The sequence below is a fragment of the Anopheles darlingi genome, chromosome 3 (assembly GCF_943734745.1).
Source record: "Anopheles darlingi chromosome 3, idAnoDarlMG_H_01, whole genome shotgun sequence".
In the NCBI taxonomy this organism is placed as follows: domain Eukaryota; kingdom Metazoa; phylum Arthropoda; class Insecta; order Diptera; family Culicidae; genus Anopheles; species Anopheles darlingi.
Window position 1 is genome coordinate 65027940 of NC_064875.1, and position 12684 is coordinate 65040623.

General features: G+C 49.1%; 2 protein-coding genes across 4 annotated transcripts in view; one reads left to right on the top strand and one right to left on the bottom strand.

Annotated features, from left to right (window-relative positions):
• The first annotated feature begins 850 nt into the window (after positions 1-850).
• Positions 851-10176, top strand: LOC125956800 (uncharacterized). Of its 3 annotated transcripts, none has more exons than XM_049689008.1 (5): positions 851-1037; positions 2880-3407; positions 6153-8339; positions 8415-9614; positions 9689-10176. In XM_049689008.1, exons 2-5 carry the CDS (start codon positions 3366-3368, stop codon positions 9698-9700), a joined length of 3441 nt encoding a protein of 1146 aa, XP_049544965.1. In that variant the 5' UTR covers positions 851-1037; positions 2880-3365; the 3' UTR covers positions 9701-10176. The 3 variants fall into 3 exon arrangements, with proteins under 3 accessions (XP_049544965.1, XP_049544964.1, XP_049544963.1); XM_049689007.1 differs by lacking the exon at positions 851-1037 and adding an exon at positions 1082-1841; XM_049689006.1 differs by lacking the exon at positions 851-1037 and adding an exon at positions 1082-1401.
• A 2224-nt stretch (positions 10177-12400) lies between these two features.
• The window catches only part of LOC125956801 (SURF1-like protein), a 1279-nt gene continuing 995 nt past the window's right edge, over positions 12401-12684 (bottom strand). The window contains exon 4 of the mRNA XM_049689009.1: positions 12401-12684. This exon is cut by the window's right edge and continues 180 nt beyond it. Within this exon, the coding sequence (XP_049544966.1) occupies positions 12486-12684 (199 nt within the window). The 3' untranslated portion in view covers positions 12401-12485.

Consider the following 12684-nt stretch of genomic DNA (forward strand, 5'->3'; position numbering starts at 1 on the left):
CCACACGCAACGATTTCAGTGCTGCTGCATAGGTGCCTATTCCCGTCAGGCGTTACTTGACGCCTCATTTTTGTTCGAGTTCATTTTCGTGTTACGAGTAACGTGTTAGCTCGCGTAACGCTCCGTGTAACGGCCACGGCTTTTTTTTAAGTTGCCGCAGCGAGGTGTCGGAGTTTTGAACTCGACTTTTTGGTACCTAACTCGATTTTTTGGTTCCTAACTCGACTTTTTGGTACCTAACTCTTGTTTTTGGTTCCTAACTCTTGTTTTTGGTTCCTAACTCTTGTTTTTGGTTCCTAACTCTTGTTTTTGGTTCCTAACTCGACTTTTTGGTACCTAACTCGACTTTTCAAAAACTGACTTCAGTGCCCTCCGGTCAACCCGGTCGCCCCGAGAACTGGACAATTCCCCGTGAACAAAAAAATTGACGCCTGAGGCGTCAAGTAACGCCTGACGGGAATAGGCACCATAGTGTAAATGTGTCTTTTCCATTAGCCGTGGCCACACGGGGCGAAAACTCTAGCGCAAACGAAAAAATTAATGCCAAAACTTTTGCGCTTCGATATGTGGCCGGGTTGAGGAAATTAAAATCGTTTTTTTGAAGAAAAGGATTGAATACACTAGCAATGATCACTCACTGTCGATGTAAACCACAAAAAGAACATATTGTGAGCCCTACCGTTTGCAAAAAGCTTTTACGCTAGGTTTTACGCTCCACGGACCAATACAGCGTGTAAACGGCAAGCGTAAACGTTTTGGCATTAATTTTTTCGTTTGCGCTAGAGTTTTCGCCCCGTGTGGCCACGGCTAATGGAGGATTCCTAATATCGTGTTCTAGAACCTTAAGTCGCTGCCGCTCAGTTTGTCGGGCCCTAGCACATTTCTCGGCCTGGTCGACACGTGCACCATTGTGCCACCGGACGTGCGACATCAGCAAAAGTGGATGCCGGCTTTGGCTTGGCCACAGAAGAAGAGGTCACCGTTCTCGCCTTTTTTGCGGGTTGCCGCACCCCGGCCCAAAAGAAGCGCGCCTGTGTGTAAGTGCCCGCGTGTGCGTACACGCAGCGTACGTTTGTGTGCGTGTGTGCGGCGAGGTGCTGGGGTTCGAGCCGGTCATGTTGGCAGCCCTGATTCGATATGCCGCCATGTTGAAAAATCGATTCTGAAGTGTCTGAAGCGAGCAGGCAGCACGTTTGAAGTTTTGACAATTTGACCGCTGTCGCGCCGCGCACCGTGCTGTGCCCTCTTCTGCCGCATCGTTTTGACGCGGCGACGACGACGACGACGGTGAATAGAAGCAGCCAGGAAGAAGCCGAGGATCGCCTGGCTGGATCATCGGGCGCGCGGGGCGTAAATTGCGAAAACGCGGCCCCAAGCCGCATCGCCAACGGATCGTTTGTTGTACGTACCACCGTGGCTTGGAGTAGGAGTAGGAGGAGGAGGAGGAAGTGGTGATGGTAACTGCCGCAGCCGCCACCGGGAAAAGTGGGTTTCAGATCGCGCGCGCGGGATTTTCTCCGGTCCACCGCACCGGGCATCATTTCCAGTTAATCGGCGTTTCTTCGCTGGGGCCTATTTATGGTCCATCGGCGGTGGAAAGGTGGTCGTTTTGCGCTAACGCTCGTCTTCAATTACATGATTGTTCTCCGTGTGTCGTGTGATTATGTGTGTGTGCGTGTGTGCGGTAAGGAGCGCTAGCGTGAAAACCGTCCACAGTGTATCCGCCGTCGCCGACGAGTAGCAGCAGCGGAAGCGAGAAAGTTCTACCCCGCTCTCACCCCCTGCTTTTTGCGCCATTCACACGATAGAACGTGCTAAGGAGGGAAAGGGGTATAGTGGCGGTGCGTAACGTATGTGGAGTGCTGCGGTTATGACGACGGGTCTCTTTTGTGTTGGGGGGAAATGGGCGCCACAATAGGAGAAAGGAAACAATAGGCGGCTTCTCGGAGTGACGACAGATGTGTGACACGACGGTGCTGGCTGGTGGTGGTAGTGGTGATGCTGTTCGTGGAACGCAAACCTCTTTAACCCGATCTTGGGGCAGTAGGCGGCGAAAATTCCAGTTTTTTAAGGCACAGTTTCGTGGAACCATCGAGCCTCCACTAAAGGCCGTCGACGCCCTTTCGTCGCGTTGGTGGTAGCGGGGGATTGAGGATCTTTCAGTTCGACCAGGATGATGAAAGTGGCGGTAGGTCGGTGGCACCATGAAAAGCGCAACTTGGCCTGTGCAAGTGTGCTAGCAAGAGAAGGAGAAAAGGCGAAGGCGCAATGTGAGGTGAAAGAGAAAGAGATAGCAATATCTGGCCAAAAGGCGAAAAGGCAAATTACGGCTTGGTGTTGCCCCGCTTGGGTTGCGATGGCGGCATCGGCAACGGCAACGGCAGCGGCGACGGCGGCGGCGAGGCGAGAACGCGTGTGTGCGTGACACGCGCTTGGGAACGCGGCTCTCACTAACACCACCATAGACAACGCGGCACAATTTTCGTCCTGTGTTGCTAGATCTTCCCGGGTCTGAGCAAGCGGCGCCAGCAGGCAGGACGCGACGACGACGACGGCGACGACGACGGTTGTTGTCTTCAAACGCGCGCGCTGCGTCTTTTTTTCGTGTTTCAGACAGTCGAAGAAAGGGTTATTACTTTTGGAAGGGTGCGGGCTCGACCGCGATCGGACGGTTAATTAGCCAAAGGATTCGGTGGGGATCGGCTCTAGGGTAACTCAGATGCAGAGGGAAGGATACAAGCGATGTCCGAGAGCGTTGTTTGGTCATCCTAAGTAGACGACACAAAATATGCTCGCTCCCTTTTTTCTACCGCAATTTCGGGCCTTTACGTGTGTGTCTGTATGTTTGTTTATGTGCGTGTTTGTGTCTATTTTTGCAGATCCGTTGTGTGAATTTCATTCTCTAAACCCACCCCGGGCCCGCCGCTGCGTCAAGTGATTTGGTTGGTGACGATTGGCAGCCTGAGCATACCGAGCATCATCACCCCAACATCGGAGCGACCGTGTGTGCGAGTGAGTGAATCACGGGCTTTTGTTGAGAAAATCCAGCAACCACCACACTTCCGACGACGCAAGAGGAACGCGGGGGTGGTCATCAGCACGGCGCGCTTGCTTGGCTTGAGTGGTCGTATTGTGTCTCCAGCCTTCTCCAGCGCTTCCATCGATGCCGCGACAAGCGCAAAACCTCGACAACTTTTCGGTATTGGAAACATCAACAGCAGCGCAAATACCCGAAGAGCCATTGTAAGGACGACGACCACAGTCAGGAGGAAGTGAACCCGGGATTGCCGTACAGCGCTAAGAAGCGCGGTGCATTAGTAAACAACGGACCAGCGGACGGCGGACATCGCTGACATCCGGTCAAGATGCAGAAGAAAATAGTGCAACCGTCACCGCAAGTGCGGAAGGTACGAGCATACACAAGCCCCTCTTTTCCATCATTTTATTTCCCCCTACCCCATACCGATAAGTTTATGGACACAGGAGCATATTTGCCATCGGGCCACAATCTGTCACCGGATATGACTCGATGGCACGGAGAAGTAGTTGCAGAAATTATTTGGATGTTTTTTTAAGTGCGCGCAAAGAGTAACTGGTGCGTGTTGAGAGGCGTTACTGCCGCCCGGTCATTCGACTCGTCTTTGGGCTGCGGCGACGACACGAAGCGCGCGCGCACACACATGGTAACCATACCATCATGTAGCAAGCGATGATGCGGTTCCAAGGCATCCTGCGACGAACGTTGGTGCTGCTGCTGCTGCTGCTGCATGCTAGAGAAAGCATAGCGGGCGCGCTCTCTTGGATGCACTCGATGCCGTCTGCATTGCTACACTGGATGTTGCTGTACCGCATGTTATTGTCGGTAGGCGCGTGGTGTACCTTCTGTATCTCCAAGGTGTCGATGTGCGCCGGCAACGGCAATGACGGGAAAAGTTGAAGTAATTTTGCCAATATGCGCGCCAATGTTAACCCGTATCACACCCTACTTATAGTGGACTCACTTCATTCATTCCATCACGTGCGAGCGTGGAGTTTTTCATTGTTTTTTATTTTGTGTTTGGACAGTTCCCGAAGCAGTATTGGAGGAACAGTAACCATGGAAGAGCTGTCCCCTTTTTGTTTCTTATTTTTAGATTCAAATCTTCCTTTACAAAAGTGTGAAATCGATGAATCACTCTTATCACACTTCTTCTCTCGCTATTATGCATACAAATCCGACACATTGACTGCATACCTGATTGACTTGTTTTATTGCCGATGATGATTCCTCATCTTATCTGGTTAAGTGCTATATTTCCCAAGTCCGTATTAGCACATTTAATTTTATTATGTTTCATTTTACCGTAACCCGAAAAGGTTCTTACGGCATTGCCCGTGATAATCACACTTCATTTACGATGGGTTTTAATCTCACCCTGATTACAGTTAAGCAATCAATATGTTGAAGTATCGTAAGCATGTTTTGGCCAGTACTATATTCCATAATAACCTATTCGCCAATGAAACGCTCTTAAACATAGCAATCGCATACACACAGAGGTGGGGTGTTTGGATGTTTTTTTAAAAATAGTTACAGTTTCGTTACGCTCGACATCTGCATCAACACATGCCGGACCACTTTCATTGAATGATGACGGTGGAACGCACGTTGGCTGCTGATTACGATGATGATGATGATGATGGGCTTCTTTCTTGGGATGATTTTTTGCCGCGTAATTGTCGCATGGAAATGGTTGCTAAGGAATAAGTGCTCCAACTGTTGAAGTAAGGGGGTGGCCTCAGTAATGCGTAAAACGCTACAAACCATTCTACCCTTCGGGGGGCAACCCTGGACAGACGGCAAGAGTCTCCTTGCCTTTTGGCGAAACCACCATCACCCCCCGCATATCTCTGTGTATAGTGTGTGTTTCACAAGAAATTGTTTCCATCTGCGCGGTCGAATCGCCGCACAGGGAAGCCCTTCGAGCGGCAGACCCCAGTAGGCATCAACATAGGAAAAGTATTTTTAACAACCGCGCATACACAGAGAGTGAAAGCAGCTATGCTGCTGCTCTCTGATACGTGTAGCAGCTATGCATCATCACAGCAACCGCGAACCTATATCCATGCACCACGTGTCCACGGTTGGTAGCACAATGCTCTGTATTGCTTATCGCTATGGCTATGCTACGGATGTTATTGTTGCGTCAGGGGCACCGGGAGAAGAGAGGGGACTATCTTTTGCACGAGATCCGCATTCAGCCGTGTCATTTTTTCGCGGTCCTTCCCGTAGCGTTCAACGTTTTGCTTTTTTCTCTTTCTCTTTTGAAACGGAAGCGCGATAGGCCTGAACCTGACCTGGTTCAAAGTTCCCCTTTCAGCCCTCTAGGGTTTACTCGGTCTGTTCTTCGTGATGTGCCAGTGAGCATATCATTTCACGCGGGATCGTGATTAAGTCGCGTTTTTCCTCCCGTACCCACCCTTTGGTGATGCAATTAAAAAGACGAAGTGGCTACGCTTATCACTAGTTACTCTCTGCAAAGTGAGTAATGATGTTTCCGCTTTGGGACGCGCTGATGCTTAATCTGGAAGACACGTCGAACAATCTTCCTTCATCTAAAAAAAGTGAAATAATTTTAGAAATAATCACAAGCGATCACTTTTTTGTTGAAATAGCAATTGTAATGTGGTCATATGAAAGAATACATTTATTAACGACTTTCATTGGGATTCTTACAACCGGTTCCTAACCGGTTCGCTTCGTTTCCATGACTTCCATGGTTAGTGCTGCTCACCAGCTCCTATACGAGCGGCGATCACATATTGGCAATTTTTTTTTGAAAAATTTATTATATCTGGCCGGTTAGCTCTGGCTGGTAGTTATGTTGCCTAAATGCTACGGTACCATAAAAGGATGTATTCGTGGTATGCAGATTTTACTATCCTTTGTCGTCGATTGATGCATTTGATGGAGTGAATCCACTTGAAAGACAGGCGTTGTTCAGAGGTGTCGAGAAGAGTAAGATTGGCATTTGAAAAGTTGCTCCAAGTAGTCTTGTTTTGTTATGATGATGATGGTGAAACCAAGGCGAATTCCAAAGCACTAATTAACTTGTATGGGCTTCCAATTTTAGTTTTTTATTGCTAAAAAAATGTGTTTTTTTTACTTTTAGATATTCACAACTACGACCAATCAGCATCAGCAGCAGCACGCAAACGCGGTGAAAAAGATCAACAACTTGATGCAGAGCGGTACGGTCAGCGTGATCTCGGGGCAGCAGCAGCAACAACGGTTGGTCCAGAAGAAACCACTACAGACTGCGCCCTCGACCAGCGTCTCCATCACAAACAGCTACGTCGCTCGGCAGCAGAAATGTTACATTTGCGGCGATCATGTGGGCGCCCACGGGGCGCTTATCTCAGAAGCCTCTACCACCACTACGCAAACCGATTTCGTGGCCAAACTGGCGAAGGTGATCGGTTCGACTTACTCCGTAGTTCTCGCTACTGATGACGTGATCTGCAGGCGATGCATTACGATTCTGAATCAGCTAGACAAGCTTGAATCGGAGATGGAAAGTTTGCGTAGCACCTTGCTCGGATTCATTCACAAAAAGAACAACATCCCCGATGATGATCTGAGTGGTTCCGGTGCAGGTGCACCGCCGGCCAAAATGCAAAAGCTTATGCACACCAACACGGCCGGTAGTGGTGGTATTCTGCAAACGACAACAACACCCGGATTGTCCTACACAATCAAGACAGTCGGTCACCAACAGCAGCAACACGTACTAACCTCGCCCGGTCAGGTGCAGGTGGCGACAGTGAAAGTATTGGGTGACGCATCGGCTCTCAGTGATGCCGCCACGGATGCCGTCGAAGCTCAGCTAACGAGCATGTTCGAAAAGGGTACCGGTGGTGGTGGTACGCTCGTGGTAACTACTGGCCAGTCGCAGCAACAACAATCGCAAGCCATTCTACATCAGCAACCGATCGTAGTGTCCACGAACAATGGGGCACTGACTGTCAACACGCACGGTGCCTCGGTAACGACGGCAACCGCCGCAGCAAATGTGGCTAACCGCAAAAGCTCCAAGGTGTACCGTTGCTTGTCATGTGAATTTAAAACGCACGATCTGGCCGAATTCCAGCCACACTACGAGCAGTGCAAACTGATGTCCAATCAGGGCACTGGAACGACGGCGCATCGTTGCAAGTACTGCAAGAAGGCTTTCGCTTCGTTGAACGGGCTTAGGCAGCATCACCTCCAGGAACATCCGACACTGCCTCTACCGACAACATACGCCGCTGGAGTGACACAGAAGATCGCCACTAGCGGCGGGTCGGAAGGAGGAGCGGTGGTACAGCAAACCGGTCCGACAGCGCTTTACTCGTGCAGTATGTGCCAGTATCGGACGGCGGATAAGCAGCAGTATGACGATCATCTGCGGAAACACATCAAGCTGAAGCCGTTCAAGTGTCGCGTATGCCTGATGCGTTTCGAAACGCGCGAGCAAGCGTCGATACACGCCAAACAGCATCAGCCGGATTATTTCAAGTGTTCTATCTGCCATGTTACGTTCCAAAAGCGCGACGAGCTGGTGAAGCATCTCGAGCAGCATGATAGCCCCTCCAAGAAGGAGGTGAAACCGGTGGTCCAACAACAGCACCAGCAGCAGCAACAGCTACAACAGCAGCAGCAACAACAACAGACACAGCAACAGCAACAACTAAAACTCGAACTGAATGACTCGTCGACACAGAAACTGCTGCAGGAGTCAATCGATGAGGCGCTCCGAGAAACGATGGGTGAAACGATCGACGCCAAATCCATTCAGTTCCACACGTGCTCCGCCTGTTCGCTCACATTCCTGAACGAGAAGCTCTACACACAGCACATAAAAACACACGCCACGGGACACGTTGCAGCTGCCGCCAGTGGTGCTGGTGCTACCCTCGTACCACAGACAACGGCAGCGGCAACGTCGGCAGCGCATCATCAGGTGCAAGTCTATTCGACCAACAGCATATCCACCATTAACGCCAATCGACGAGTAGTGGAGGGTACGACAACAACCCTGGCCGGAAAGCAATTCACACAAGCCAACGCTACTGCCGCGGGAACCACCGCCACCACTACCAGCAACAGCATCTCGGACGGCGATCTGGAAAGCATCTTCGAACGGATGCACTCCGAGAAGGGTGCGGTAGAGGGTACCGAAGGTAGCAGTACTGTGTTGATTACGAATCAGGATGGCACAACGGAGAAGATTACTTACAATGTAGCATCAACGCAGCAACAGCAAGAACAGCAAGCTCAAGATGCATCATTCGGGAACCAGCAGTTGGAAGTGAAGATGGTAAGCACAGCTCAAGTGACGCGGTGAGGTATTCACCGGAAGCTAACATTCATTTTCGTTGTCTCATTCTGCCAGGACCAGCAACCTTCGGTCGGTATCGATATGCCAACGCTCGATCAGGGCGATGACCAAAAGGAACAGCAACAGGAACAACAGCAGATCAGCATCCCTGTCAGCATGCCGAGCTTGGACGATGACGGTGATCAGTCGCAGAACAGCCAAAACTCCAACACCGAAACCGTGCCGATGGAGCTGGACGACATGCAGGCCACGAACACGCCGTACAAGATCATCCTCAACCACGAGGGTGGCCAATTTCTGCACCTTGACAACCACATCCTAACGGATGGCGAGGGTAACCAGATATTGGTGCAGGGTACGGATAGCGAGCAGATACAGCAGCTGCTGCAGAGCGTCGGTGTCGTGATGCAGGGTGGCGAGGGATTGGGTGAAGGTGAAATCCAGATGATCAGTTGCGAGGGCAACAATCAGATGATTCTGGTGCAGGGTGCAGATGGCCAGGAGCAGCTGATACACCCATCGCAACTGAACGCCGACGGTAACATCGTGATCCAGCAATCGCAGGAGGGTGAACTCATGACGACGGCCGACGGTGCGACCCACATTACGACCGAGGATGGACTGCAGATACCGGTTTCGATGGCGTTCACGACGACGGGCGAAGTCGACCAGGAGGGTCATTTGACCGTCTCGATGGCTGGTGCCGATGGTGCCGAGGGTCAGCAGATTCAACTTCACCTCCAGCAGACAGGTGGCGAAGCTGCTGGTTCCGGTGGTGAAGTCGGTGATGCCGAACAGCACCAACAACAGGAAGAAGTCGGTGCCGATGAACAACAACAGCACCATCACGCCGCTGGTGCCGCCATTTTGACCGAAGGAGGACAAATCATTTTGCAGAAAGCGGAAGAGCACCATCAAAGCGGTGAGACGCATGAGGAGCACCAAGTTCAGGTCGAAGGAGAGGCGAACGGTGGTACAGTGGAAGAGGAGCATTCGGATCAACATCATGAAACCCATGAGGCACAGAACGGCGATGGCGGTGTTGACGGTGATGTTACGGCAAGTGGCACAGGTAGCATAGCGACGATCACCACCACGACGGTTCCTTCGGCAACGAGCGGCACGATTGCTGCAACGACCGCTACCAGCGTCACAACAGCCGGTGGCGGTGGTGATGATGGCGGTTCGGCCGAAGATCAAATGTTTAACTTTGACGAACTGATTCAACCGCAAATCGTTATTAAACAGCAACAGGTACATGCTCTGTCCGAGCCATTTTACATTCTGTACAGCCATTGTATCTAAAACGTTCCTCTGTTTCTTTGCAGGTTCATAATTAAATCTTTCGCAGCAAAAACCAACAAAAAAAAATAAAAAAGCGAAGAAAAGAAAAATGGATGCAAACACCTAAAACACACACACACACACACACACATACAAAAATTATCCTTCTGTACGCGCCTGTTGTCGCGTAATACCAATATCTTCTGTAAGGGCGCCGTACGCCGGATTCTAGAGTATCGGTGCGCTCTACGATCTATGGAGGAACATGTAAGCGCGGCAGAGACCAGATAAGACGAAGCTGACGGGATTAGATGACAGGGATGATTCGTTTTGCTGGAGAAATAGAAACACAAGACGAGAGCGAACGCGTGCTGGAGGGTTTTAAGATAAAGAAGATGCGCTTAGCGAAGGCGCAAGCTGGAGGAGCACACATTGTAAAAAAACAGTTTTGCAAGTAGGTGAGCGTGGTTAGATTTATTGTTTTTAAGGATTTATATCAATTGAAATTATTATCTTCTTTTTTCATCTCAACTGATACAACCACTACTATTCAGACAGTTCAGACACTCTTTTCCCCTGTCACCGGTCTATCGGTCATCGTATTGTACATATTTGCATCATTTTCTTCACCTTCTCCTTCTCCTTCCTTCCTATCCGGTCGGCACAGCAGCATCATCATCATCATCATCATCGTAATGGTATAATATCTTAAATGTTACGTTCTACCATCACCACCACCCTTTTTCTCCTTCGGCAAACAGTCGTCTAGACAAACTCGAAACAGTAACGCCTGTAAAACTTTTTCTTTCATTCACCCTGTGCGCGTGTTCGTGTATGTGGGTGTGTTTGTGTGTTGATTTTTTTTAGTTCTGGTTTCGCTGATGTTCTTTGGTTTCCATTTGTCTCTTTACCTTTCTCTGTTATCTCTCCGGCACAAGCCTTAACGTCTCCCTCCCACTCCCCATCCCACTTTCTTCCAAATGATTAGATGACAAGGATTGCCACACACTGTGTCAAGTGAGTAGTGTAATGTTGAACCACCATCCCCGTCTCCCTCTGTTCCCGACAAGGACATTGAAGCTTCAGTCTGGAAGCTCCAAGATAGACTCTCCATATAAACGAGTTGGCGTTTGAAACACTGCATAGTAGGCACTTGATAAGCTTATGATTTTTCATTTATGTCTGATAAGGCAAGACTAAAATTTATTAGAATTACAGCACACACACATACACACACACACAAAATACACCTAGTTATACTTTAGTTCATATGGCAAAAGCGCAGCTCATATGGAGCAGAACCTCATACCGCAGAGGATATGCGCTATATGGTAGGTAGCAGCAGCAGGCGATGATGAGGTTGCTTAGGTGAAAAATAAATGAGGCCAGCGCACACCACGATCCGGTCACAATAGATGGAAATGTGAGGGACGTGTAGCGTCAAATGTAAAGCAGCAGTAGGTGGGTGGGGGAGTGGGTCTATCAGCTTTAAAGGAAAGGGACGCGTGCGTGTTGAAGATAGGATAAAAGTGGTAGATTTTTTTTAAAGTGAAGAAATTACTAGAAAAGCTGGTACCTGCAATATGTTCGGTTGGTTGGTTTGGTGTGTCGTAAGAAGGGTGTAGTCGAGGATATGCACATGGTAAAGACACACCAGAAATCCACCTGTCGATCATTATAGCGCACGCTCAGCCATAAACGATCTTGGAAAAGGGAAGAGGCAGGAGCATGCTGGACCGCTAATCACTTTGATATAACACCCAGCAACAGCAGCACCGAGAGCAGAGAGAGAGAGAGAGAGAGAGAGAGAGAGAGAGAGAGAGAGAGAGAGAGAGAGAGAGAGAGAGAGAGAGAGGAAACATAGAACAAAGAGAGGTATGCGTGTGTAGTTGCTGCGCAACATGCTGTGTATGTTGTGTGCCCACTGCTAATGTTGATGCTGTTGCTCCAATTCTTTTGCTCACAGCACAGCAGCACTCGTTCTCTTAGTTTTCCGCTGCGCTTTGCCCCAACAACAGTCTCCGGGAGACACGTTTTTCGGATGATTTTTCCCCCGTTTTCCTTTTCCATACTTTTTTTTAATACATCCATAAGGTATCGCGTGCGTGTGTCTGTGTGTGTGCGTCTTGTGGAGAAGATGAGTAAGCAGCAAGAATCCTAATAAACTGTACAAAAACATGAAAAACACCAAAAACATAGTACCAATCGTTTCGCTGTTGGAGGTGGAGGTCTTTCAATAAATAGCTATTCACAGTAGCTATGAAAGAAGAAAAAAATGTTGGTAAAATACTAGATGATGCTACTTCGATCGGTTTCTGTGTCACCGTCCATTGTGTCATCTGCCTACCCCCTTCTCGTCGCCTGCTGCGTGGTTCTATAGTGATTGCTGCTGTGGTCGGCTGAATGATAGAAACATTGATTGCACCGATCCCGCGAATGCTGATTCATGTTTTTTTTGTTAGTCTGAAATATGTTAGCTTAAGTTGAATAATTGATTGAAAATAGAAATAGCTACTGCTATTGCTGCAGAAGCCAATTAAAGGTAAAGGTATCCGTTGCTATAGAGAAGCACGTGTATGATTAATGAATGCACCTAATTTAGTATGGATTTAACAATAAACAGAAGATAACGTTATAAGAGTCGAAGTGAAGAAGAGAGACAGCTTGTGTTAATGAAGAGCAGACCAGAATCTATGTAAAGAATCGACAATGATTATATGCGTTTCACTCCTCCCTGATGACCCAAACATTTCATGGAAAACTTGAAACAAAACAGTTTTATTCTCCATCTAGAAATACCGTAACAATCTAAACCCAACAAAGGGTACATCAGAATCACAATCAGAAGGACTTTCCTCGAACGACTTGCCGGAACCAGAGCCAGGTGGTGAATCCGGAAAGACTGAACCACGTGATGATGTAGGAGAGGTGTTCATTGCGTAGCGTGACACGCGTCTGCCCACCAACCGGTCCACCGGGGACGGTCGAAGCGGCCGTAGCATCGACAAAATACGGTTCGGTACCGCACAGACTGGACATT